Source organism: Furipterus horrens, unplaced genomic scaffold (assembly GCF_987537825.1).
Source record: "Furipterus horrens unplaced genomic scaffold, mFurHor1.1.pri manual_scaffold_13, whole genome shotgun sequence".
Taxonomy (NCBI): domain Eukaryota; kingdom Metazoa; phylum Chordata; class Mammalia; order Chiroptera; family Furipteridae; genus Furipterus; species Furipterus horrens.
The window spans coordinates 45,332,768-45,359,871 of NW_028327183.1; the positions used below are offsets into that span (position 1 = coordinate 45,332,768).

At 48.0% G+C, this 27,104-nt stretch overlaps 1 protein-coding gene across 1 annotated transcript in view; it reads left to right on the top strand.

Annotated features, from left to right (window-relative positions):
* The first annotated feature begins 12,266 nt into the window (after positions 1 to 12,266).
* Positions 12,267 to 27,104, top strand: part of ZC3H4 (zinc finger CCCH-type containing 4) — a 37,619-nt gene continuing 22,781 nt past the window's right edge. Inside the window, exons 1-2 of the mRNA XM_090261307.1 lie at positions 12,267 to 12,317; positions 13,421 to 13,577. Coding sequence (XP_090117433.1) covers positions 13,426 to 13,577 — 152 coding nt within the window. The 5' untranslated portion in view covers positions 12,267 to 12,317; positions 13,421 to 13,425. The remainder of the gene's footprint in view (positions 12,318 to 13,420; positions 13,578 to 27,104) is intronic.

The window sequence follows — 27,104 nt, forward strand, 5'->3', positions numbered from 1 at the left end:
ATGGCCCAAAGAAAACTGGATATAAGTCAGGTCTGCTAAATGCTTAGGAGGAAAAAAAAAAAATGCAGGGTATGGGACTACAGGGTGACAGGAATGCCCAGGAAATGCCTCTCAGAGAGGGAGACATTGAGTAGAGATCTGAACAAACCGAAGAAACAAGCTATATGAATAACTGCAAGATGGCGCATTTTCAGGCAGGGGAACAGCAGGCACAAAGGCGCTGAGTGTGCTGACATAGCTGAATGGTGGAGAGGGTCTGCTGGTTAGAGGAGAGTAAGGGGGTGCCAAGTGGTAAGAGATTAAATCATAGATGAAGCAGTGGAGGATCATGTAGGGCCTTGTAGGCTGGTAATAGCTAATATGTATTTTCCTTAGGCAAGGTGCCTTTCTATTCTTTATTCCATAAGTACTTACTGAGCACTTGTTCTGTGCTAAAGATAGCACAGTGAAAAGAAAGAAAACACCTGCCCTCTAATCGAGTTTTAAATAGGTTTTGTGTGGATTATTTCTTTAATATTTCCATTTCATAGCGTAAGAGTCGAAGGTCCTGCAAAGTTAAGTATTAGTAGCCTAAACAAATTCTTATATCTTAGAAATAGTGAAGCTAGGATTCAAATGTAGGCTCTGTGGCCCACATTCATTAGGAGGTATTATTGCTGGTGACATATTAAGCTCCTACTGTGTGATCTGCTCTTGCCTGATGAGGTACATACTCTGTGTACCTTGGAGGTGGACATTTCATCTCCTTTTACAGATTACAACTCTGGGACTCAGAAAAGGGTAGCAATTCATCCGAGGTCACAATATCATTAACAAAAAAGTTGGGCCTTGGCTGGTGTAGGTCAGTGGATTGAGTGCCGGCCTGTGAACCGAAAGGTCGCTGGTTTGATTCCCAGTCAGGGCGCATTCCTCAGTTGTGGGCCACATCCCTGATTGGGGGCATGCAAACAGACAACTGAGTGCTGTTTTTCTTGCACATCGATGTTTCTCTCCCTCTCTCTCAAAATAAATAAGAAATTTTTAAAAAATGATTTGAAGTTCTCTTTGAAATGAGCAAGTTTGGGAAGCACGAGACTCTTCACACTTGTAATGTTTCTTCCCACTATTGCTTGGCCCCCTAGGACAGGCCCTTTCATAACTCCTTTCCTGACCCTTAATCCAGTCTCCCACCATGACCTTTTCCCCTTATTCTACCCCAGAGGCTGAAATAAGGGGGTCAGGATGGGTTGAAGTTCAGGGACAAAATGAGCATAATTGACACTATTTGGTAATTTTTTTTTTATTTTGTCACAAAGTCTTATCTTGAAAATTTTTCAAGTTTATAAAAAGAAATTCTCCAATGAATCGTCACATATCACTTACCCTGATTCAGTGCAGGAAAAATTTTTGAGAACTAAAAATCTCACCAGGAAATTCTAGCAGGCCAGATTCTCTTAAACATTTTCAGCATACAAAAAGCCAAATACGTACAAATTCCTTTATTCAAAACATTAATTCCAGAGATCTGAGTCATGTGAACATTTCTATATTTAACTCCAAATATTCCCAGGGTTAAATGATGCCAACCAAGGAATAATTATGGCAATAAGAGGTCTCACTAAGTTCTCTTGATCACCACTGTGGCCAATTGCATTTTACAAAGATGGCTAGGACACTATTTCCCATCCTACACACTCTTATAACATCTCTCTCTCTTTTTTTTTTTTTCTTGGGTTGCCCAAGTCTTGTAACATCTCTTTGACGCCACTCCCCTTGAAGGGGTGAGGGGATATATGTTCCCTTCCCTTGAAACTGGACTGGCTTTGGTTACTGTTTGACCAAAAAAATGTGGCAGAAGGGACACTGTTTAACTGTTTAGCTAAGTCAGGAAAGGGGAGGCTGCTTCCACCCTGTTCATGGGAACACCTGAGTTTTGAGCCCTGAGAAAGGACGTAAGCAGTCCCGCTCCCTTGAGGCTACAGTTGAGAGGAAGCCCAATGAGCCCAGGAGAAGAAACTATACGGAGAAGCCCTGAAATGACCCAAAGACAGAGCGATAGATGTCTGCCCAGCCCCTTTTGCTGTTCCAGTTCCAGCTATGTGGTCAGCAACCTCATGAGATGTCCAGGCCAGAACCAGGCAGTGAAGCTTTCCTGGAATTCCTGACCCACAGATACTGTGAAAGATAATGAAATGAGAAGGTCAATTACATGGTGACAGAAGGAGATTAGACTTCAGGTGGTGAGCACACAATACAGTGTACAGATGTCATATGATGAAGTTCTACACCTGCAACTTATATGTTATTAACTAATATTTCCCCCATAAATGTAATAACATTTTAAAAAGAAAAAAATATCCCTGGTTGGTGTGGCTCAGTGGATTGAGTGCTGGCCTGGGAACCAAAGGGTTGCCGGTTCGATTCCCAGTCAGAGCACAAGTCTGGGTTGTGGGCCAGGTCCCCGGTTGGGGGCATGCGAGAGGCAACCACACACTGATGTTTCTCTCCCTCTCTTTCTCCCTCCCTTCCTCTCTCTCTAAAAATGAATAAATAAAATCTTTAAAAATAAATAAATAAGTAAATAAATAAATAGAAAAAAAAAGTGGAATGATTGTTGTTGCTTCAAGCCACTAAGTTTTGGGATATTTTTAAGTAGATTTTATTTATTTATTTTTAGAGAGAGGGAAAGGAGACAGAAAGAGAGGGAGAGAAACATCTATTGGTGCCCTTTCAGATGCCTCCAACTAGAGACCTGGCCCACAACCCAGGCACGTGCCCTGACTGGGAATCCAACCGGCGACCTTTTGATTTGCAGGCTGGCACTCAATCCACTGAGCCACACCAGCCAGCGCTGTTTCTACATTTTGACCATTGTTAATAATGCTGCTATGAACATGGGTGTACCAGTATCTTTTTGAGACCCTGTATTCAATTATCTTTGGTATATACCCATGGGGCTCAGTGGATTGAGCGTCGGCCTGCGAGCTAAGTGTCGCTGGTTCGATCTTCCAGTCAGGGCACATCAGAGAAGGAAAACTCTGACTCCAAAAAACCTCCGCTGCCTTGCGGCATACCTCTTCAGGGGAAAGGCTAAGGGAGTAAACCCCGACAGAAAATCCGGAGCCGGAGTCCCTAAGGCGGTTTGACGTTGTAGTCAACACCGGCAACTCCTGCGGCGCACCTGAAACCAAGCTGTATTGACTCCGTCTTTCCCTTGGACCCTTCAGCTGCGAAGAGAGGGGGGGTCTGCTGCATGGGCAACAGCAGACCCTCCATATCACCCTGCCCAGGCTCTGTAGCTTCAGCTTCACTGGAGAGGACACTCCAGCGTCATCGCAAGATGTCGATTCAGCACGGGAGGAGACAGATACCGTGTCACTCCCGAGTCGGACTGCACAACCATTCTCGGCAGTGCAGATAGACTCTTAAGAAGCTACACCATCGTCTCTCGAGACGGACGGCTGCCGACGATACCCATGGGGCAGTTCATTTTTCAGCAACAGCTAATCAGAACAGCTGCCAAAAGTGAGACTTTGTAACTCAAAAGGGGTGGAAAGCAGTTATTCAGTGGATCAGGCTCCTGGGTTTAAGGATTAAATAATTACCTCCACCCAGGTGACTACTCAGCATTAACCAAGGCAATGGTTCTCAATCCCACCTGCACATTAGAATTATCTGGGGAGCTTTTCAACAAATATGGTACTCAGGCCCCACCTTCCAAGACTCCAATTAATTGGTCTGGGGTGGTGCTGAGACACTGGGATTTTTATAAAAGGCTCCCCAGATGATTCTAAAATGCAGTCAGGGGGAGAGCCATGGAAAAAAAGATGTGTGCGCTGCATCATTCTAGTCTCAAGTCTTTTCCTGTTCTTCCTGTTGGAACCGCATCACTCTTAGGGCTGCTTACAAGACATCAGATTGAGCTCTGGATACCCTCATGGTTCTGTACCCACTTTTTAAAATTGATTTGAGAGAGAGAGAAACATCAATTTGTCATTACACTTATTTATGCATCCATTGGTTGCTTCTTGTATGTGCCCTGACTAGGGATTGAACCTGCAACTTCGGTGTATAAGGACGACACTCTAACCAACTGAACTACTTGGCCAAGGCTAAAATCTAATAGGTTTTAATAAAAGCGTAATACCTACAGTAAATTATATTTTGTTATACAGATAAATGGGTTTTCATTATACAATGTGTTATGGATAGAACTGTGTCCACCCTCCCCTGCAAAAAATGTTGAAGTTTTAATCCGTGCTATTTATGAATGTGACCTTATTTGAAATTAGGGTCTTTGCAGATGTAATCAAGTTAAAACGAGATCATCAGGATATGTCTGGTGCCCTGGCTGGTGTAGCTCAGTTGGTTGCAGCAAAATCCAATAACTGAAGGGGTGTGGGTTCAGTTCTAGTCTGGGCACATATCCAGGTTGTGGGTTTGATCACCGGTCTGGGCATATACGATCCCCTGTCCAGGCATTTACAGGAAGGAAGACAACTGATCCATGCTTCTCTCTCATTAACGTTTCTCTCTCTCTTTTCGTCTTTGGCTAAAAGCAATGAAAAAATGCCCTCGGGTGAGGATTAAAAAAAAAAAAAGGTCATGTGAAGGTGAAGGTAGAGGCTGGGATGATGCATCTATAAGCCAAAGAACACCAAGGCTTTCCAGCCCTCACCAGAAGGTAGGGGAGAGAGGCAAGGGATTGATTCCCCCTCACATACCTGAGAAAGGACCAACCCTGTCAACACCTTGATCTTGAACTTCTAGCCTCCAAAACTATGAGACAATAAATAACTGCCATTTTAAGCTACCCAGTGTGTAGTAATTTCAGCATGTCACTGGATTTTTTAATTTACAACTCTATTCGGTAGATGAATAGTGGAAGTCAGACCTGACTGGTGTGTGTGGCTCAGTGGATTTAGTGCTGGCCTGCGAACCAAATGTTGCAGTTCGATTCCCAGTCAGGGCACAGGCCTGGGTTGTGGGCCAGGTCCCCAGTTGGGGGTGAACAAGAGGCAACCACACATTGATGTTTCTCTGAATTTCTCCTCCCTTCCCTCTCGCTAAAAATAAATAAACAAAATATTTTTTTTTTAAAAAAGAATACTGGAAGTCAAAATCAGGAAGTCAGGTTTCTCAATGTTGGGGAAGGTGCAGATAGAGAAAAGGTGGAGGCTGGAATGAGTCCTGTGGTATTCAGTTGCTATAACAAAGTACCATAAGCTAGGGGGCTTAAAACAACATAACTTTATTGTCGGAGGTCTGGGGGCTTTGAAATGAAGGTCCGAGTTCTCTGAAGGCCCAGGGAATGAACCATTTCTGTCCTCTTCCAGCTTCTAGTGGTTGCCAACAATCTTGGCATTCCTTGGCTGGTAGATGCATCACGCCAACCTCGGCCTCCGTTGTCACATGGCGTTCTCCCTGTGTGTCTCTCTGTGTCTCTTCTCTTCATATGACATCAGTCATATCGGATTAAAGGCCCACCCCACTTCCGTGTGACCTCATCTTAACCTAATTATCTCTTCAATGGTCCTCTTTTCAAGGTCACATCTGAAGTTCCAGGAAGGCCATGAATTTGTGGGAGGGAAACACTATTTAACCCAGGACAGGTCCAAGGGCATATTTTAAATATATACTGACATATGGAGAAATAACTATATATGCCTGTGTGGGACTTAGCTAGCTAGATGGAGTAAGTGTGAGATTTGGGTTAAATCTAGCCGAGCTGGGGAGGGGTCAGTGGGTAAAAGCAAGGAACTGAGCCTGTTTGTGAGTCTATAACTGCTGACATTGGCTGACGGGTCCATACAGGAAGGTTCATTTTATGCCTCCCTTTATTTCTGTACATGCTTGAATTTTTCCATAACAAAAAGTTCTGTAAAACCCTCATTTCAAAGCGCTGAATCCAAAGCTATTGAACTATGCTGTGATACTTCCTGATCTCAGGGGAAAAGGCCAAGGACAGGATCAAATAACCTCTCTGTGCAGGAAAGATGTTTAGAAGTCATGGAATGGCCAGGCAGCAGAGGGCTATATTAAGTATCTTTTGGATGGGCCTTTGGAAACAAACACTTATGCTGAGTTCCCTTGTATTATTAAAGTGAAATGTCCGGGGATCACAGAAAGAGAAACAAAGAGAGTCAAACTATTTTGAAATGCTAAAACATGTGTAGCACTAAATGATTTATTAGTGAATAGATTGATCTTGAAAGCGACCCCGCAGATCCATGGCACAGTCGTTTGTAATTGGTTACAGAGGGACCTGAGTCACCATCTGTGAGTCTGCAGCAACTCTTGCAAAATGATCACTTTGTGAAAGAGCCCTGAAAATAGAATTAACTGCTCTATGAAGTATTTTCTCCTGCACTTCTAGACTCATGAAACCTCTAGAAGTGTCCTTTCTCTCCCAGCCTTAGTAGGGGAACTCAATTGGTTAGGGTATCATCCTGATACACCAAAGTTATGGGTTCAGGGCACATACAAGTAGCAACCAATGAATTAAAACAACAAATTGATGGTTCTCTCTCTCTTCCTTCCTTCCTATCTCTCAAAAAAACAAACAAACCAGTAAGTAGAAAATGTGTTTAAAATGTGTTTTCTCTCTTCCCCCATATACTTTTCTAAAACTTATAAGGAAAAGTTAATGTAATGCTATATTGTAAATTTGGGGTGTATATATTTTCAAACTTCTTAAATTGCGTTGAAATTGATGTAACATACAATATGTTAAAATATTTTTTTCTTTTATTTATTGATTTTTAGAGAGAGGGGAAGTGAGGGAGAAAGAGAGGGAGAGAAACATCGATCAGTCCCCAACTGGAGACTGAACCCACAACCTAGGCATGTGCCCTGACAGGGAACTGAACTGGCGACCTTTTGCTTTGTGGGATGACGCCCAACCACCTGAGCTACACCGGTCAGGGCTAACATGAACCGTTTTAAAGTGAACAGGCATTTAGTACACTTACCATGTGCAACCACCACTCTATCTAGTTCCAAAACATTTTTTTTACCCCCCAAATGGTGATACATTGTACGCTTGTAAATTCCCGAGAGTCTTACCCTGACTTCACTATGCACACAATTCCAAAAAGAACTGGAAAAGTTTGGCATTAGAGTTTAATCTTAGTATAAACAGTTATTTCTATTATTTAAGAACTATCATTAACTTCGTTCATTAGGTGATCACTCAGTACCATTGTCATGCTGAAGGACATTATCCCAGGTCCCTGTCCTCTAGTGCCAGTAACAACCTGCTCATGATTGTAATGCCCAGAAAACTCCCCTCAAAGTTCCAAACGCGCCCAAGGGAGCAGTACTGCCGCCCCCTTGAGAACCAGTTCACAACCAAAATTAATTTTCCTCAGTCGTTTCCAAAATGTCCTCTAGGGGGCAATATCATCTCCTTAAGAACAAGGTAGACCTGTGAGTTTCAATTGGTGTGCTGCAATAATTTTTAAAACAAGCAGTACTTAGGGGGCACTGACCTCTTTTCCTTCATATGGTCAAATAAAAAAAAAACAAAAAAAAAAACAGCCAACACAGCAACAGTTGTCCAGTGTGAATGAATCGAAATTATACCTATTTTAAAAAATCTGATTGGCAAAAAATATATTTGTTAGTGTGCTGCAGAATTTTATATCACCCCAATAAATCCAGGGTTGGATTAACAGGGAAAAAGGGGGAACTAATCCTGGCTGGTGTGGCTCAGTGGATTGAGCATTGGCCTGTGAACCAAAGGGTTACCGGTTCGATTCCCAGTCAGAGCACATGCCTGGGTTTTGGGCTGGGTCCCCAGTTGGGGGTGTGTGAGAGGCAACCACACATTGATGTTTCTCTCCCTCTCTTTCTCCCTCCCTTCCCCTCTCTCTAAAAATATAAAATAAAAATGTGGGAGAACTAGTTATTGGGTTGGCAATCAGCATGGTGAAACATACCATAATGCCTCTCTTTGGCCAACGGTCTCCTTTCTTCCCCAGGGGTTTCTAGAAGTTGGAGCCAGCTGCTGGTGTTTTCTCCACCCTCTGCAGAGCATCTTCTCTGTAAAGGACCACTCATCCATGGTGCAAAGAACCCACCCTAGAGCCACCCCAGGAACTAGACAAATAAAATTATCTGTCAGAATAATGATGTTCCAAGAGCAGAAAGAAACAGGTGCCATGGAAGCATTGGTCAGACTTATGGGCATTACAGAAGATTGCATCTTAGAAAAATACAGAAACCTGCCAGCTCAGAGATGATTTGGAGATCCAGAGGAAGAGGTGGGTTGGAATTTTGTTTTCAAGGTAAAGGGCAAGTTGCTGAAAGTGGCACTTTTCCACACACACACAAGAAGTCTCAATGTTTGGTAGTCCTCTTGGGGTTTTGGAGGCATGGGGTTTTTACATCATGGTTGGGAGGTTTGCTCTCGCTCATAAGCAAAGAAAGCTCTAAAGCTGCTGGGGCCCGGTGTGCAAGAGGAGGTTCTCTAGCTGGTCCAAGGCGTAGTGCAAAGGATTCTGCCATTTGGGTGTTCTAACTCAGTGATCCAGGGGTTCTCAAAAGTGGTGAAATACTGCAGTTTACTGTCTGTTCTCCTATTGATGGGCATCTAGGTAGTTTGCAGTTAGGAGCTCTTTCTTTCATTCTTTCTTTTTATTTTTTAAGATGTTATTTCTTTATTTTCAGAGAGTGGGGAAGGGGAGGAGAATGAGAGGGAGAGAAACATCAATCAGTTGCCTCCCACAAGCCCCCAACCTGCAACCTGGCTTACAACCCAGGCATGTGTTCTAACTGGGAATTGAACCGGTGACTTTTGGATTCAATCCACTGAGCCACACCAGCCAGGGGTATTGGCCACTTCTTTCCAGTCATTTGTCTGCACCTTTTGATCATGATTTCCATCATCTTCTTCAGGATTTGGCAGACCTGTTGATGTTGAGCAAAAGAGCTCTTCTGTATCCGGGTGTTATTTTTTTTTTTTTTTAGTAAAACTGACAGAGAATAGCTGAAACAAATGAACATCAGTAGTCTTGATACCAACATGAGCTTCAACCACAGTCTATTGAAAAAAAAGATACTGCCATTTTTTGACCATGGAGCACATTTTGTCATGGGTAAGACCAATGCCACGGAAATTAGGCAGTTTTTGCCCTGAACATCCCCAGTAATTAGCTTGAGTTTTCTAAATGCAGCTCTATCATTCTGCAGATCAGCTAGGCTTACTTCAAAAACAGGACCCTTGAGACCATCAGATGCGATTGGGTTCCCTGAGTCCCCATGACTAGTATTTTTTCTATACTTTTTAAAAAGGATTTTATTTACTTTTTTTAGAAAGGGAAGGGGGGGAGAGAAACATTAATGTGAGAGAAACATTGACCGGTTGTCTTTAGCAAGCGCCCCTACTGGACACTGAACCTACAACCCAGACATGTGCCCTGACCAGGAATTGAACCGGTGACCTTTCGCTTTGTGGAACGACGCCAAACGACCTGAACCACACCGGTCAGGGCCAATATTTCTTATATTGACCATAGCAGATGCTTTCACATCCTACCAATCTTTCTTAGAAAACGATCAACCTCTGTCTTCTTGGCTCCCTTTTTGCTGCCTTCCATAAGACGCTTGTTCTTGCCAATTGCCATGGTGCTGCTGGGAGAGCCAAAAGGCGTTAGGGGCTATTTCAAATAGTGTTGCTATGAACACTCTTGTTCATGTTTTTTGGCATGCATCTCTATTAGGTATATATACTACTGGGTGGAACTGCTGAACCATAGTGCTGATGTCTGTTCAGCTGTAGTCGATACCGCCAGGCTATTTTCCAAAGTGGTCCTAAGGGAATTCCCATGTTTCTTCTCTACACTGGTCACTCTACTCCCACACCAAGCAATTCTCCAACTGGCAGACGCTGCCAGCCTTGGCCGTTCTTTCTATATAATCTTGGAAATAGTCACCTGGAAGTTAATTCAAAATGTCAACGTAGCCCTGGCTGGTGTGGCTCAGTGGGTTGAGTGCCAGCCTGCGAGCAGGGGGATCACTGGTGTGATTCCCAGTTGGGGCACATGCCTGGGTTTCAGGCCAGGTTCCCAGTTGGGGGTGAGTGAGAGGCAACCACACATTGATGTTTCTCTCCCTCTTTTTCTCTCTCCCTTCCCTTCCCTCTAAAGATAAATAATATCTTAAAAAAAAATTCAATGTACATTCAGGAACGTAGCTTGTGTTGGTTTTGCTCTGTAGTTGTTAACTAATTAACATCTTATCTCTTCCTTCCACCCTCTGGACTGCTTAATTTAATTTAGGATATCTCAGAAACTTTTTCTTGTCATATAAAATGTCCCTACCAAGGACGAACCTTTTAATTGGCTTATAAGAGACCTTTCCTTGCATGCATGATTGTAATAAAATGTTGGCACATGCCCGTAACTAAATTGTCCAAAAAAGTTTTTTTGTTTTTAACACATCAAGAGCTAGTAGAGCAGAGTAATGGGAATAGAAAGGAAAAATGCTGTAATGTGTCAATATGGGTAATTGTAAAAGGTGTCATTTTATGTATTGATTTCTGAATTCCATGTATTCTAGTTATGGACAAAATAAAACTGGTTGAGCCCTGGCTGGTGTGGTTCAGTGGATTGAGCACCTGCCTGCAAACCAAAGGATTGCCAGTTCAATTCCTGGTCAGGGCGCATGCCTGGGTTACAGGTCAGGTCCCCAGTTGTGGCCGCGTGAGAGGGAACACACACTGATGTTTTTCTCTCTATATATAAATTAATAAAATCTTAAAAAAAAAAAATACTAGTTGAGACCACAGACCATAGCTAGGAGGACAGACCCTATTCTTTCAAGGTGTGGTCTCCAGCTGGTGCCACCTCTGAGGCTTCAACAGGCCATCCCATGGTTCTGGATGGCTACTGGCTTTCAGGTAATGAAGAAAACAAAAACACCAGCAAATCTTATCAAGTAAGATTTCTTTGTGCTTTGACAATACCAAGCCTTTCTGACAATCTAGATGTTACTTGGATTTACTATTTAATTGTTGGTTAGGGTGTAGACTTGGTAAAGTTATGGAAGATTCTCAAGTTTCAGATGACATTTGTCTGACAGAAAACACAACCCTGAAAGACATTAACCAGTTTGTATCAAACTCTCCAACCTGATTCCAGCATTCTTTTCTCCACTGTCTATACATACCCATTCCTCAAGGTCCTCCCCTGAACCAGCTTTATTTTTCTGTTGGTTCTCTTATTAATGGAAATATCATAATTGATGCATGCTCACAATGTTTTTGTGTGAGGGGCACATTTTTAACTTTTAAAAAACTTTACTGTGAAAATAGTAAAGTCCAGGGACGGCGATGCTGGCAGAAATAGGGCAGCCACAGCATGGGTGACACCAGTTCCAACATACGATTATTCCAATGAAGGTGAATTAGCGACCTTTCCCATTTTCCCATTGTAAAGGATCCATTGTAATCAATCTGCCACCCGTGGCTGGGAAGTGGGACACTGGATGTGTGAGACCTTAATTACACTACCTGCCTGAGTTCAGTCCCAAGATATCATTTCCAGGTGATGATGAAGCTGGGTCTGTCCTCTTTATCACTTAATGTGTCCCATAATACATCATCATCTGGGATTGTGGCCAGTCATTTGGTCTTCATAGAATCCACGAATAATCCAAGAGCTAAATCTCAGAACAAGAGGTCATGGCTTTAAAAAAGAATATTTTACTTAGAGAGGGGAAGGGAGGAAGAGAGGGGCAGAAACATCCATCTGTTGCCTCTCCCACGCGCCCCACCCGGGACCGGTCTGTAACCCAGGCATGTGCCCTGACCCGGAATTAAACAGGCGACCTTTTGCTTTGCGGGGATGACGCTCAACCAACTGAGCCCGGTGGATGAAGGCGGTCACGACTTTTTATAAAACCGCAGGGTGAATGCCTTACCAGAGGTCCATAGACTACCCCTAGGAGGCAATGGAATGCTAGCTATTATTTTAAAAATCTGTGATGCTTATGGTAAATCCTATATCCTTGAGCCAAATACTTAAACACCAGGTTCTGCCTGCACCCACTAAATGGGAATAACAGTAGCTCTCCTGAGTATAGTTGTGAGGGCCAAAGGATTTTACGTTCTTATACTGTACGAACCCGGCTAGGGCTTCCAAGTACATACAGCATTTTAGAGCCTTCCATCTACCACGCATCCTGTTCTTCAACTCCACCAAAGCCCGCCCCTCTTGCACCGCCCAGGGATGAAGTCACTGGCCGAGGTCCCTAATGACATCATCTGCCCGCCTGCCTGGCTCCATCCTCCCATTCTCCGGAAACCTACAACTCCAGCACCCGGCCTCCGGCTTTAGGTTATTTTTTTCTCTCCGTAGCCCGAAATCCTTCCCTCCCATCCTTCCATCTAAAACTTTCTACTCTTCCCGCCTTCCCTCAAGCTAGCAATTTTTGGTTCTTTCCGCATTTTCTCGAGTGAATTACTCAAAATCGTTTACTCTCTTAATCGCCTACCTAGCCCGGCCTTCAGCTCCTTCCTTCTAAATCTTATTATCCGCGAGTGGCCTCTTTCGGCTGTTTCCGCCTCCTGCCACCCGCCCCGACTCCGACTTCGGCTCTTTACGGATGTCCTCTGTTCCTTGTTTCTCAGACCCGATCTGCTTCGGCTATTTCCGGCTCTCTGGGACCTCCCATCTTTCTCTCTAGCTCCACCCCCGTCCCCACCTTCGGTTCTTTCCGCCTCTCTCTGTCTCCCGCTCAGCTCTTTTCGTTTATTTCCGATTCCCCTCGACTTCACTCTCTCCCTTCGGCTCTTTCCGCCGCCCTTCGGGAGAGTGGTCCGTACCCACTCCCCTCCACGTGACGCGGCCTCCGCCTCCCAGTTCCCCCTCCCACTTCACCCTTCCTCCAGCCTCAGCCTCCCAGCTTGTCCAGGCCACGCCGCCATTTTGTGTGAATTTCTGACTGCGGCGCGGGCCGGACAGCCGGGGCACCGAGAACGGGCAGACAGACAACAGTCGGCCCGTTTCTCTCTCCCTAAAATCCTTTTTTTCTTAACCCCCCCCCTCGCTCGCTCTCCTCTTTACCCCTTCCCCCTCGCTTGCTCCATCGCGCGCGGCCCGCGCTAATTACACCCAACCACCCACCAGTGTCCGTGTACCCCGGGTGTCCCACTCCCGGGCCCGTGGGTGTGTGTGATTGGGGTGGGGGGCTCTCGCCCCAATGAGGGCCCCTTGCCCGTGAGCGAGTGACCCCAGGAGCGGGCAGCGGAGAAAGCAGGCGGCGAGCGGCCCGCCGAGGCCCAGGCCGCGCGGCTTACGTGGAGGTCGGCGCAGAGGTGATTCCGAAACCGATAAAATATATACCTGTTCCTATCAGGAGCCCTCAGAGCTGAAGTGTGCCCCTCCCGCCACGCCCAAGCAGTCCTTTTTCGTGCATTAACATCCCCTCCCCCCAAAAGGAACTATGGAGGCCGCGCCCGGGACCCCCCCGCCGCCGCCATCAGAATCGCCGCCGCTGCCATCGCCGCCATCAACGCCTTCGCCTCCTCCGTGTTCCCCCGACGCCTGCCCGGCCACCCCGCACCTCCTCCACCGCCTCCCGCTCCCTGACGACAGGTCAGGCCCCCGGCCCGGCCGGGGCAGCGTCCCCGGGGGGAGGAAGAGGAGGAGGAGGAGGAGGAGGAGGAAGGGGGGCGGCCGCCATGTTGGGCCGGGCCGCAGAGGAGGAGGAGGAGGAGGAGGAAGGGCGGGGTCGGTGGGTGTCTCTCGATCGCTCGCTCTTTCTCGCTTGCTTTCTCTCCTGGCCTCATGCGTTTCCCCCCCCTCGCGGCGTTCGCCCGCTCTCCCTCGCACTCGCTCTGTCTTTTTTGGGCGCCATGCTGAGGGGAAGGTGAGGAGGCGCCCCCCGGACCCCCCGCGCCCACCCTGGGGAGGGGGCGCCGGGGGGGGCGCTGCGGAGACCCACGGGGGGTCCAGGCTGCCCCTGCGCCCGGAGCTGGCAGCCACGGGCCCGCCTGCCGGTCGCCCGGCTTCATGGAAAGGGAGGGGGGAAGGGCCCCCGGACCCCTTTTCGGGGGAGATCTCGAGCAACAGCCCCACTTTTGGGGGTTTGGAGTTGGGGGTTTCCCAGCCCCCGGCAGTATCCTTTCTCCTGGGGGAGGTGTGCCCTGCCCTACTTGGAAAGGTATCCTAGCTTCCTTAGGAGGCAGAAAGTGGGGGTTCGTTCAGTCTTTTCTCCATCCACCTCCCGGGGTGTTCTTGGGTGGGGGGACTCTCGCAGTGTTTTGGCGGGAGGTGTTACCTACTACTCCTCGAGGGCAGAAAGCAGGGGATCTCCTAGCCTCTTTGATGGAAGCCCCTGCCTCTTGGAAAAAGCCCCTTGCCCATGTTTTTCCTTAAAGGGAGGGTTCCTCTCGCTTTTTTTAGGTAGGTGATGCGGTTTTGGGGGGGAGGGGAGCGGGAGAGGTTTGGATTTCCTGCCGTGGAGGTGAGAGCAAGCTGGTCCCCTCTTCTGGGGTTCCCTCCGCTTTCGGGCTAGAATGCGGCGCCATCCCTTCCGGAAGAGCAAACGAGGCTTCCTTGTGCTTTGGCCGGGGGTGAAAGGGAGCCCCCCCAACCCCCCCCCCCCCGCGCTCATTAATTGCGAGATGGGCTCGCCCCACGCCCTGTGCCGATGGCTGATACTGGGGCCCGCCCAGCGCGCTTCACGGCGAGGCTGGGGCCCCGCTCCCCCTGCTCCCCCTGCTCCAGCACAAGGTTGGGGTGCAGGGCTCACCCGCCCTTCGCTGGCGGGGCCGGGGAAGCGGTAGCCAGAGAGCGGGTTAGGAAACGGCAGGAGAGCGAGCCTCGGAGGGGCGAGGGCGGGGAGGGCAGGGAAGGCGCAGGGCAGGGCCGCCCGGGCGGGGGAGTCGCTGAGGACCCTCCTGCCAGGCACCACCGCCCCCGCTCCCCACTCCCACCGCCCCTTCTCCCTTTCTCCTTCACAGACCATACTTTGCCTTTTAAAAGAAATGCCACCCACATTCAGAGACACAAGTGCAGCAGTTTGGTGAGCTTTTACAACAATTTTTTTTTTTTTTTTTGTTCTGTTCTGTTCTAATTAAATGTATCGTCCCGGGAATCGCAGCCCTTCGCAGCCTGACTCCAGTTCCAGGAAATAAACAGATTAGCAAAGGTCTGTTCCGCTCAGCCCGCCTTGGGCGTCCGGGCCCCCTGTCGGGCAGGTACATTACCCAGAGGTGCTTACAGGCTTTATGCGACCTCTCAGGAGCTCTCTTATGTCAGACGTGTATGTCTTACAATGGGTTGGGATGGTAAGTAGCCGCTTTTATTGAGTAATTCAATTATCTCCCTCTTTTTGTCCCTTTCCTGCCTGCCTTCCTCCTCACCTTTAGATCGGAAGTGATGCTTGAGAGGGTGAGTTTATATGTTCAAATCAGGATTCTAACCCTGTTGAGCCCTTTTAGACTTGCACATCCTTTCAATGTTTAATGTTTAAAATTTGACGTACACAGTTTTCTCCAAAAAAAAAAAAAAAAAAAGCGTATTACTGTAACATGACAAAAACGTATGTAAAAGGCCCATGTTTTCAAGCCCTTGGTACCCCTCTTGTCATTCCAAGTCATTGCTTTGTCTCCTGCCTTCATCTTTGAAGAAAGTGGATACTTCAAGTCCATTCGCAGGACACAAGGTTACTGAATTTGATTTATGATACTTACATTCAAGTTAACGCTCTCCCTCCCCTCTGCCCCACTGCCCCAGAAAGACTGTGGTTCAAGTAGATCCGGTTTTCTTATTTTACTCCAGTGTCTCTTATGGTGATGGACGTTTAAATTACGCAAGTCGTTTGTAAAGTACCGTTGAAGCACCAAATCTGTAAAGTGTCAATACCCAGTCTCCTCTCCTTGTCTCCGCTGTTCTTGGTTGGAAAGCACAAGCCTGACGGTGAAAAGTTGATACAAATGTGTGGTGTGCCCAGTCATGGTGGAGAGAACACGTCCTTCCGCTCTCAGTGCCCCTCTCCCACGAGTACAAGGAAAAATACAGCAACCGAAATGACTTGCAGAATCAAACACTGTACTTCTGATGTGTTTTACAAGCATAAGTTCTCCTGTTAAAAGACAAAAACACGTTGAAGTTCCGTTTTCCCTCTTGCCCACTTTTGGTCCCTGACATACTTGGTTAGAGAAAGCTTTTTAACACACGGCCCTCTTCCACGCCAAAAGATCCTATTTCCTTTTTTCCGTTCTTAGGAGAAGGAAAAGTTCACTCAACATTCAGACGAGGAAATGTGTAAATTGCATTTAAGTTGCAATTCAGTGGGCCCCTTGTGCTTCCTCCCAGTGTGTTCACAACTGCTGGGAAGTGATCGTAGGTGTGTAAAGCCAGCTGTGGGAGGAAGAAGTGTCCCCACAGTACAGCGTCCTGCAAAAAAATGTCTGAAGCACAAACTGAACACACTGCCCAGTGCGCAGGGTCGAAAAGGAATTCCACCTAAAGTTTCCCCTCCTTTGCGAAATTCCTCCTCCAGGAGCCAAGTGCAGAAACTGGATGCTCACAGCTGAATCTTCCAAGTTTCAGGAGCTACTAAGCTGTAGAGGGATGCTAATTTAATAACTTTTCTTTGAAATGTTAATGAAATGCAATTTCTTTGGTCAGTGGAAATTTGAGCAATCATTTATCGAACTTAAAAAATATTTCCCTAAACATTTAAAAAGTGCTCAGGCATATCGACACAAGGCTTTATTGTTTTTTATTTTTGATTCTCAAAGGAATGTCATGTATGAAATCCAAGAAACCCCAGTAATTATGTCAAACTATTTTGGTAGCCTTTGTTTTTGCGATGTCACAGTACTGCCTTTTTCCCCCCCCAAAACTGATGTACCAGTACTAGTTAAAATTCAAATTAATGGATGGTGCAAAAAAGAAAAGGGTGTCACTCAGAATCCCTGATTTAACAGCAACTCTCATACACTTGTAATCTTTAAAGTTTTTATAGTCTCTGGGGAGAGTTTAAAAAGCAAATTAAAAAAAAATCTCCCAGTAGAAACAAAATTAGTCGTGACCAGGAAAGGGATATTTTGGTTCCTAAAGCTCCTATTTTTCTTATTTCCCTCAAAGGATTCCCCATAAGGGCTTTCTAGTTCACAGTCTGTCCTGTCTCCCAGATAGGATTTCAATTTGCTCTGAAGATTTAAACTTAATTCTTGAAAAGCCAGATTTTTTTTTTAATGTAGAGCTATTATTGAAAGCCACAAAGGTGGCTTTTCATTCTCCAGGAAGGCTGATCCCAAGGGAAAATGGTTTTGCACCTGTGGAAATGGAGGCTTTCCCAGCTGTGGGCTACCTGGCAGGTTAGAGATGAGTCGTTGACTCTGCATTTGTATGTTTCTGTCCAGTTGAAGATAGACAGCTTCATATTGGGCTGGTGCAGTAGTTTATATTTAATAATGCCTCGACCTTTGCTTCTTTCTCTTAGATCTTTTCCGTTCGTTGCTAAGGAGAGAAATGGATGTCTTAGGGTTGTCTTATTCTGTTAACATTTTTGCGAATATCAAGTCCCAGATCCATCTGGTCTAGGCCAGATCCGGTTGCAATAAATACCTCTATGGTGAAAATTGCTACTGAAACTGTTTCCCAGCCTCTGTGGATATCTTATATTCCAGATAATCTAATTTTGGTCCCTGTGGACACTACCTTCCAGTACCGGAATGACTGGTTCTGACCAGGTTAGGAGGTTGAGTGGCAGAAACTAATTCAGAGCGAATAATGAAACGGCCGAGTTCCTAAGCGCACGAGGCTCTTGCCTGTGCCATGGCAACGTGACTGCCACAGTGAGGAGGGGACAGGATGGTTTCTGAGATTTTTAGCAGTTGGTGTTTGGTGAGCTGATTCGAGGACCCATAGCAGCAGTCGGTTCAGAGGTGGCTGTGGGGGTGGGGTGGGGAGACTCCTGTCAGAATAAAGGGTTTGGGGCTGGTTTCGCAATGAAAGCCCAATAGGAAAAGCGGAAAAGCTGCCTCATTGTCCAGGCGGCTTATAAAGTTCATTTGGATAAATTAAGGTAAGATGTTCTGGGGAGCCAGATTTCATGGATTTAGCTTTCTGAATATCAACCTAGTCTTAGCTTGAAGATCTCTTTTGCTTTTGGTAGTTCACAAAGATGTAATCTTGAAGACAGTGTGCAAGTCTTTTTTTTTTTTTCTTTTTTTTTTTTGGTAACAACAATGAGGTTATGTGGGCAGTTTTTAAATAAGTTCCTGACTGATCAGTTGATGGCAGAATGAACATTGTTGCATCCTGCTGTTGAAATAATTTTTTAGGAGGACACAGGTTATTTGCTCAGCGTAGTCTCCTTCTGGTCAGATTGGTTGGGAGAGAAGGTCTGGTGTTTTTTGGTCGTTTCATATGTATGTGAATTGGTGACTCAGCCCCCTATTTATAAGGCAAGTGGTGACATCTTCCAAACATCAGTGGGGTAACAGGATGTGAAGGGACAGTGTGGGCTTCAGAAGCAGATAAGCTCACGCTCAGGCCTGGCCCTGCCTGCAGTGTACGGTGGGCACCGATAACGGCCACTTCTCAAGGTCATTGCGGTCGCATGGGCATGTGCAGGACACCCACACAATGCCTGGCATTCAGTGAGTCTTGGTTTCTTTATCTGCCTGCTGTGCTTCTTAGAGAAAAGTTCTAATTAGCATGTACAGTCTGGTATGTAAACAGCAGTAAGAATAACATCTGTATTTTTGAAGGAAGTCAATTTATCTTTCACTTCGTTGGTTTCTGGTCAGCTTATTTGATTGCAAGAAGTCCAGTGGGGTCGAAACTAAGTGGAAGCCATCTTAAGGCCTTTCCTGCTTGCATAACATCCTTATTATAGATGCCAGAACAGTCATGCTGACTGCCTTCCTGTGTTCATCTTTTGCGCTTAGGATCTGAGTCAGTGCTGGAGCCTTGGGAGGCCTTCTGAGAATTGGGAAAGCAGGGCCCTCGTACCTCACCCTCTGCTAACTAGTCATGTCACCATAAGCAAGCCCTTCACCCTTCCCAGAACCACTCAGAGAACTGAGCCAGGTCTGCCCCAGCTCCAGGCTTCCCCCACTGCTTAGTGACTTGGCTGCGTCAGTGAAGGTTTTTCATTCGTCCATTCAGCAGCCAGGCTTGTCCCGTGATTTTCTTGGAACAGAAAACTTTCTGGGGTGTGCAAGGAACCCTTTCTCTACTGAGGACTTTATTTAGAGTTGGGCAGAGGTTGGCATGGCCTCGACCAGGCTTCATGGTCCCTTCCCATGTCTGACCTACATTCTGCATTTCTGGCCATGGTAAGGAGCCGCTGCTACTTCTGCAGCCTCTGGTACCCAGCTGCAAGGCAGATGCCTTAAGAAATGATTTGTAATGTTAGGCTCGGTGGCTAGATCACAGGCGGATCCGGCGAAAACCTCGGCTCCGTGGCAAGCTCGGCACCTGGTTTCCTTGTCCCAGTTGTCCCTGTCCGGGGGTCCCAGAAACTCCAGGGACTTGAAGCTTCGTACAGCATGGTGCTGCCTGTTCTCGCCATACCATAGTCCGCCCTCTTCTGGTAGACAGAGGGTGGGGGGTGGGGGGCAGCCAAGGACGTGGCAGTCAGGCAGACTGGAGTTATTCACCTTCTAAGTCAGCCAGTTTCCTGGCCTTCCCAAAGGTGTGACAGTGCCCAGCTGTCATGTGAGGATCAAAGATTACCTGCCAGGGGCCTTCTGAGCACTGCTGCATTGGCACAGGTCAGCGCCATGCCAAGAAACTGGAACAGAGGTGAAATTACTTGTCCAAGGTCACAGAGCTAGTGGGTGTGGAGGCAGAGGCAGAACCCCGGCCGCCTGTGCCCAGAACTGAGCTCTAGACCCGTGTGCTGTCCCGGACCCAGTACAGTATTTTCCACACTGCAGCATGCAGCCATTAGCAGGATGTGACATCCATTAATTGATCTGTCTCCTGCGTTTGAAGAGAAATGAAAGAGGATAGAAAAGCAGAGTATGGCGAAGGTGATGGGAAACTTCTGAGAGAAATGTCAGGGAGGAGACGGGAGTCAGGGTCAGAGTTGGGGACCCACTGCACAGAGAACAGGATCGGGCGGGCTGGCTTCCAGCACCCGCCCTGTCATTGTAAGTAAAGGTTATTGGGACACAGCCACACTTACTCCTGTCTGTCTTCTGTGCCTGCTTTTGTGCTAAGCAGTGCAGTTGAGTAGTTGGGACAAAAACTGCCAAACCAACAGTATTTATTTCCTCCTGGGCTCTTTAAAGAAAATGTGCCGGCCCGTGCACCGGTGTGATGTGCCGAGCACCTGGTGTGCCCGCCTGCAGCTGTGGCGATCACTGCTGTGGTGGTGGAGGTGGTCGGAAGGAGTCCCCTGTAAAGTTGGCCCCAGAGAGAGTGGGTGTGCTTCCGCCCCTCCGGGACCTGTGTTCCACTCCTTAGTGGCTGTACACGCCCCAGCCTGGGCCTTTGAGCCTTTAAATCGAAGGGATTTCCATTCATTAGAAGTAACTGGAGACTCTTGAAGCTTCCAGTGAAGTGAATCGCAGCTCACATCCCCGCATGGGAGCTGGGCTCAGAGGCAAGTGTCACTTGGCTAAATGTCTGTTGCAGGTGGCTTGGAATATTGCCCTCCTCATTTTCCTAACAGACACCAGGGCTTAGGTTTCTGTGGGATTCCAGGCCCTGCCATCATGCGGGATACCAGCATAGTCCCAGGAACCAAGTGCTTGGCCCCAGAGGTCGGCTGACTCTCGGGGCGGGGCTAGCGGGGGGTGGGGGGTCACGGCGACTGGCAGGCCACGCTCATCTCTTCGGTTGATATACTGGTCTGGATGGTTTCTCGTCAGTCACCCTCTGGCCTATCAGGAGGCCCCAGTAAACACTGTGAATGAGTTTGCAACTAAAGACAAACCGCTCAGTGACCTCAGGTTGCTTCCAGGGAAATGGTCCAATGTCTGTGTTGATGAAATTGGCAAAGAGGGTATGGGGTGCTGAGGTTGGTGCTGTGTGTGTAGGGTGTATCCTCAGCACCCGCCATCTGCACCTGGCCCTGTACTGGGCCCTGGGAAACTGGGGGTGACACCCAGGAGCCCACAGGTGCCCAGAAATGAACAAATAGTTGTATACAGATAATTGCAGTTTTTCTTTTTTAAGGTTTCAAATTACTTTATTTCTCCAATCATGCCATATTTTAGTAGGCGCACAATGCTTTTGCTTGGCATCAATTATGAGTTGGTTTTGAGACATTTCATTATTACACCAGCTGGGAAGATTACAGGTCTCGCCGTTCCTTCGGAGTGCCGCTGCCGACAGGGGACGGGTGCCATTCTGTTCCGGTTTGTGTTGCTGTGTAGAGCCATGTAGCAGCCCAGGAGGTGGCTCCCCTGGCTAAGACAGTGGCACCACACTTGGCATGGCAATCAGGTGTTCGTCTATGGCGGAACCATCTCGCCATGATTTGCTGAGTGCCTGCAACTAGGAGATGACTTAGCTGTTTTCGGCCAGTGGAGACATCGAGGCTGAAAACAGGCCCGAGCAACTGCAGCCGCTAGTCTGTTGGAGCTTCGTGTCAGGTGCCCTCGCAAAGGGCCAATGGCATTTCTCCGTGAGAAATTCCTCACTGGTGTATGGAGTCCTAGACCAGGGTGGTTTTTTTTTGTTTTTTTTTTAAAGATTTTATTTATTTTTAGAGGGAGGGGAAAAGAGGAAGAGAGAGAGGGAGAGAAACATCAATGTGTGGTTGCCTCTCATGTGCCCCCAACTGGGGACCTGGCCCGCAACCCAGGTGTGTGCCCTGACTGGGAATCGAACCGGTGACCCCTTGAATCGCAGGCTGGCACTCAGTCCACTGAGCCACACCAGCCAAGGCCCAGGTGTCTCTTAAGAGGAAAATATTAAGTTTGTCTTGGTTGAATGGAACTGAAGTTGACCGATGCGATTTTCCTCTCTGGAATGACAGACATCATTTGTTCTTGGGTGTGAACCAGCATCTTCCCAGCGCTCAGCAGTCTGAAGCACGGTTGGCATGAGAAGGTCAAGAAGCTCTTTGTTGCTGAGAAGCAAATTTCAGAGGTTGATTGGCAGCGGGAAAGAGATACTTTTATCAAGCACGTGAGCTGTTTTCAGAAGGAGTGAGAGCAGAAGCAGAACTACCCAGGCAAAGGCTATGCCACTTGGACTCAGTGAGGTTCTTGTAACAAGCCGGGGGTTTTCTTGGTCAGCGTGTTAGAAGCTCTACAGAAACGGTCTATTTCAGAGATTTGTGTGTTTGGATGGACCCCAGTGTAGAAGTGCTCTTGGGGGTGAAGCATTCCCTCTAGTGTTTAGGGGACTTTGAATTTCTTTCCCTTGGCTTCTCATTGCTTTCTGTCCATCTTGGGATAAGTCCTATTTGGTTTTCCTCTAGGTCTCCTTGGGCCTTTCTGTGCACCTTATTACCCGAACTACTCAAGGGTCTTTGGTCAAATTTTTTTAGTGCTCCAATCTCCCTCACTCATTGTTGGGAGGACCATATTGGCCTCGTGTCTTTGCATGGGGCTAGTTTTTGCTCTGAAGCATTTCCTCGGGGCCAGGTTGGTGCTAAGCTCTTGACACACATGGCCTCGGGAAGTCCTCCCCACAGAACTCCATCCGTCCTGCAGGGGCCACCCCTGCCGTCCCTTCACAGCTGAAACGGGGGCACAGAGTGTTGGAGAACCTTGTCCAATGTCTTAGTGCCTCACGTGGGCAGTTCTTGGGGTACTGTTTTATTTAATTTGTTTTCTGTATATGTGTCTTAGCTTTTCCAATTCACTTATAAATTATAGGGGAGGCATTGTTTTGTTAGTTGGCCCGATTAATAAATTACTCTTCTTCAGGTAACTTCCATTTGTTTCAATGGTAGCAGTTAAGAGCTAGGCCTGGAATTAGGAAGTCCTAGACTCAGGTGCCAGTTCTGCTGCTGCTTGCTTTGATCCGAAGCCTCAGTTAGCTTCTCTGTAAAATGGACAGTGAGTGAGTCACTGCCGAACAGATTTGTCAGTGGGTTCCGGTGAGAGGGGAGTAGGAGTGGGGAGCTGAGCAGCCTGGTGCCTGCGTGGAAGGTGCTGCCGCAGAGTGTTCAGAATGGATACTTGGGGCTGCACGCGGGCTTTCTGAGACCCTGAGGTACGCAGGCAGGTGTTGTAGCTGGGGAACGCAAGGAGAGAGGGGAGGCCTTGGCGAGGGGTGCCTGAGGCCCCCACCAGGACTCCAGCTCTTTGCTGGGAAATGAACCTCTAAGGACCTTGATGCTCTGTCCCCCTTGCTGAAATGGTCTCTACTTAGGGCATCTTTTTTCTTTTTTAACTTCTTATGGAAATTTTCTAACATAGTTGAGAGAAAAGACAATAATATCGTACATGATCATATATCCATCACCCAATTTCAACAGTGGTACATAGTCTGCCAGTTTTGGTTCCTCTCACTTACCTCTACCTCCCTTGCATATTTTATTTTCTTTATAAAAGGGAAGGGAGAGAGTAGGAGAGAGGGAGAGAAACATCAATGTGTGGTTGCCTCTCACGCATTCCCAACTGGGGACCCGGCCCGCAACCCAGTCCTGTGCCCTGACTGGGAACCGAACCAGCAACCCTTAGGTTCGCAGGCCGGTGCTCCATCCACCGAGCTACATGAGCCAGGGCTCCCTTGCATATTTTAATGCTTTAGATCTTACCTCATTTCACCTGTAAATTCTTCAGTATGAATCTCTAACTTAGATTTTTTTTTAAACTTTTTAAAATTTATTTATTTTTTAGGTTTTATTTATTTATTCATTGTCAGAGAGAGGGGAAGGGAGGGAGAAAGAGGGAGAGAAACATCAATGTGTGGTTGCCCCTATGCACCCCCAACCGAGGACCTGGTCCACAACCCAGGCGTGTACCTCCACTGGGAATCGAACTGGCGACCCTTTGGTTCACAGGCCGGCACTCAATCCACTGAGCCACACTGGCCAGCGCTAACTTAAAAGATTTTTTAAGTTAGGTATGATTATTCATACCTAACAAAATTAACAGTAACGACTTAATATATCAAATATCCAGTCCGGGTTCCAATTTCTCCAGTTTCCCCCACATTGACTCTGGCAGTGGGTGTCCTGGTACCGGGCAGGCCCTCCTGCTCCTGTTGAATTGAGGTGCTTGGGATGCTGCTGGTTGGGCATCTCTTTTCCTGTCCTTGGCCTATACTTGCAGCCCATGTGGTGTCCGTGATGTAAGCATGTTGCCATGGAAACAGGGCCACGTTACAGAACCGGTTATGACCACAGCTGAGAATGCTGAGTGAAGGGGAGAAGAAGAGCCACTTGCTCTTGATTTCTGGTCGATGAACCTAGGTTGTAAGGACACTGGAAAACATGTGCAGGACCCAGAGGGTTTTTTCCAGAATTTCCTGAATCTGAAAATCCCTCAGTGAGGTTCCCCTCCTGGGGCTGCCTCACACCCTAAACGAGGGAAGGTGCGGGGTCTTCCCCAGGCACGAGCCCTGAGCCGATTTTCTCACGGAAAGCCTACGCGTCTAATAAAGGGCTGTTCCGTCCCACGGGGTCGGATTCGTGGCTCCTGGACGTCTGCGTGTAGGCCTGCCCTTAAACATTTGAAGAGGCAGAGCTTCTTTGTAATTTTTATAATTTTGTTCCTAGTTAATGGATCATTCAGAGCCTACTCAGGCAATTTGTTGAGAGTTTGAGCCGTTAATGATCATAACCCTGACCTTCACGTTAACCTAGCTGCCTCTTGTCGAGGGCTGTCATGGTCTTCAGGTAATAGTCACTGCTCCCATGAGTTTCCATCTTTGTTATTTTCTCTCTCTTTCTTCTTCTTCTCCTTCTTTTTTTTTTTTTTTTTTCATAAACAGGTAAATCCACAAACCCAGGCCCCTTTCAGCGTTCATCCAACTCTGTTGTCTAGAGAACTTCCATGTTACCAAGCTTTGTCTCTCTAACCCACCTTTGTCCCCTCTCCCTGGGGCCCAGCTCTCCCTGTGCCTTTCCCTCCTGCTCAGCCACTCGGTTGCTTTCTGGTACAACCTGGATGTGAGCTGAGAAGGGGGCGATGTCCATTGTCAGTTTCATCGGGGGTGGGTGGGAGTAGGTGGTGCCTGCGCGGCTGGATCATGAGGAATGGGACTGTTGTCCAGCTGTTAGCAGTGGTCCCCAAGGGAAGGTGGCTGTTGCTTTTCCTTCGAGAAACTGCTTCCCAGTGAGCATTCAGCCAGAAACTTGGCGTTATCTGTGCAGAGGTACACTTCCTGCTAGCTGGGTCTTAAAACCGGTAGCTGCTGTTGGTCTGGTACGTACCTGGTGCCTGCCCCCATGTCAAGGGCTTTATCCACGTTATCCCCTTCAACCTCACAGCCCCGTGGGGTGGGCGCTCTGGCTACCGCATTCTGCAGGTGAGGAAACCAAGGCCGGGGTTATGTGTACCGAGAGCACACTCAGGGATGAGGGAGAGCTAGTTGTGTTATTTGGTCTGCAGAAAAAAGCCAGGTGCCCAGACCTGCAGGCTGGTGGGTGGGACTCGCCTACTTGGAAACATGTTGTCAAGCCCGAAGTATGTGGTGAGCCCAGCATGCTTCTGGGTCCTGTGGAGTTGGCTGGCGAGGCGATCCTTAGAATGGGCAGATCTATTCCCTGACCCGAGAGGAGGAGCTGGCTGTCACCAGGTCTGCAAATGGAAACATCAGTGCCCCAAAAGCGTAGTTCTGGAGGTGAAAGGCAGATCTGACTCCAGGCAAGGTGTTGGCTTCCTCCCGGTTCCTCCCAGGTGCCTGTTCCATGTCGTTTCCCGGCATGGTTTCCTGCCCCCGAAGGTTTTGGCAGGCCAGCCTGGTGCGGCCGCCCCAGGCACTGCTCCGGGAATAAGGGGGTCCCTGCCCAGGCTGACGCTGCAGGGTTTCTCCCGCAGGCAGGTCTCAAGGGGTCTGGGCAGGTCTGGATTGAAATGATTAGCGCAGTGGGACTTCCCGCTTTTCTTGGGGGATTATGTCGCAGTCTATTAAGTGCACTCCCTCAGGATTTAATCCCGCTCTGATGTGGGTTTTGCTGGCAGCCTGTGAAGTGGCACCTCCTAAACCTGGTTGCTGTTTTGTGGACACGGCCTTCTGTGCAGCTGTGCCCGTGGCCCACACGACCTCTGCCCTCTGCCCCAGTTGGTTGGATTTTCTTTCTGAAGAAAACAGACCACGTACTCTTGCCGGACATTTAGTAGGGGATCTCCAGTGGTAGCAGAGGGCTCCCCTCAGGTGACCAGAGGTTGGCCCGGGGCTCTGAGGCATTTGAGAGCAGCGTGTGGCCAGATGCACTGACAGTGGGCAGTGGTCATGTGTGTCACCTTCCCAGTGTCCCCGCCAGTATCCTGGGCCCCTTCATATATCACCAGGGAATTTCTTTTTGCCCTGTTTATTTTTTCAGCTTCTCCCAACTCTAAGGAAACGAAGTTTCAAGTATTCACCACCCGGTTTGTAGTTGTGTGAGAAGCCCTGTGGTAGGCCCTCCCCCAGCCCAGGTGTGACGGGGGCTGTGTTTGTAGGTGATGCAGAGAGCTCTTTGGTTGCAGGTCTGTGCGGGGTGGGCCCGTCATGGTAAGTCCTCTGGAATGAAGGGCTTTCTTCTGCCGTCATTCTTGGTGACAGCGAAGGCTTTGGAGTTGCGTGGATGGTCTTTTGCGGCCCTGCCTCCAGGTGTTAGATGCAAAGCAGCCTGTGCGACAGGGATGGAGGCCTCAGCTGACGCTGGGCAAGACCTTTCCCTGCCGTGCCGCAGGGCTAGGCGCGGGGGAGGGAGTGTCAGGGGTGCCGGCCACCCTGGCTCAGCCGTCTGGGCCCTGGACCACAGCTGCAGTGTGGGCTGGGTTTCTCATTTGTATCTTTTCCTGTGAGGACAGTGCAGAAAAGGGGACGCTAAGGACCCTGGCACAGTGGAGAGGCTCAGGAATGTCTGTGGCCTCCCCTTCCCTTTCCGTCCTCCCAATCAGAAAGGACAGTGGGCTTAGTCAGGAAACAAGTCCGTACTGGCTTTTTTTCTTCTTGTCACCCCTGGCTATCTGACCTTGACAAGTCCCTTCACGTGTTTTTCCTCATGTTGAAATGAGGGGATGATAACACTGGCCCTTC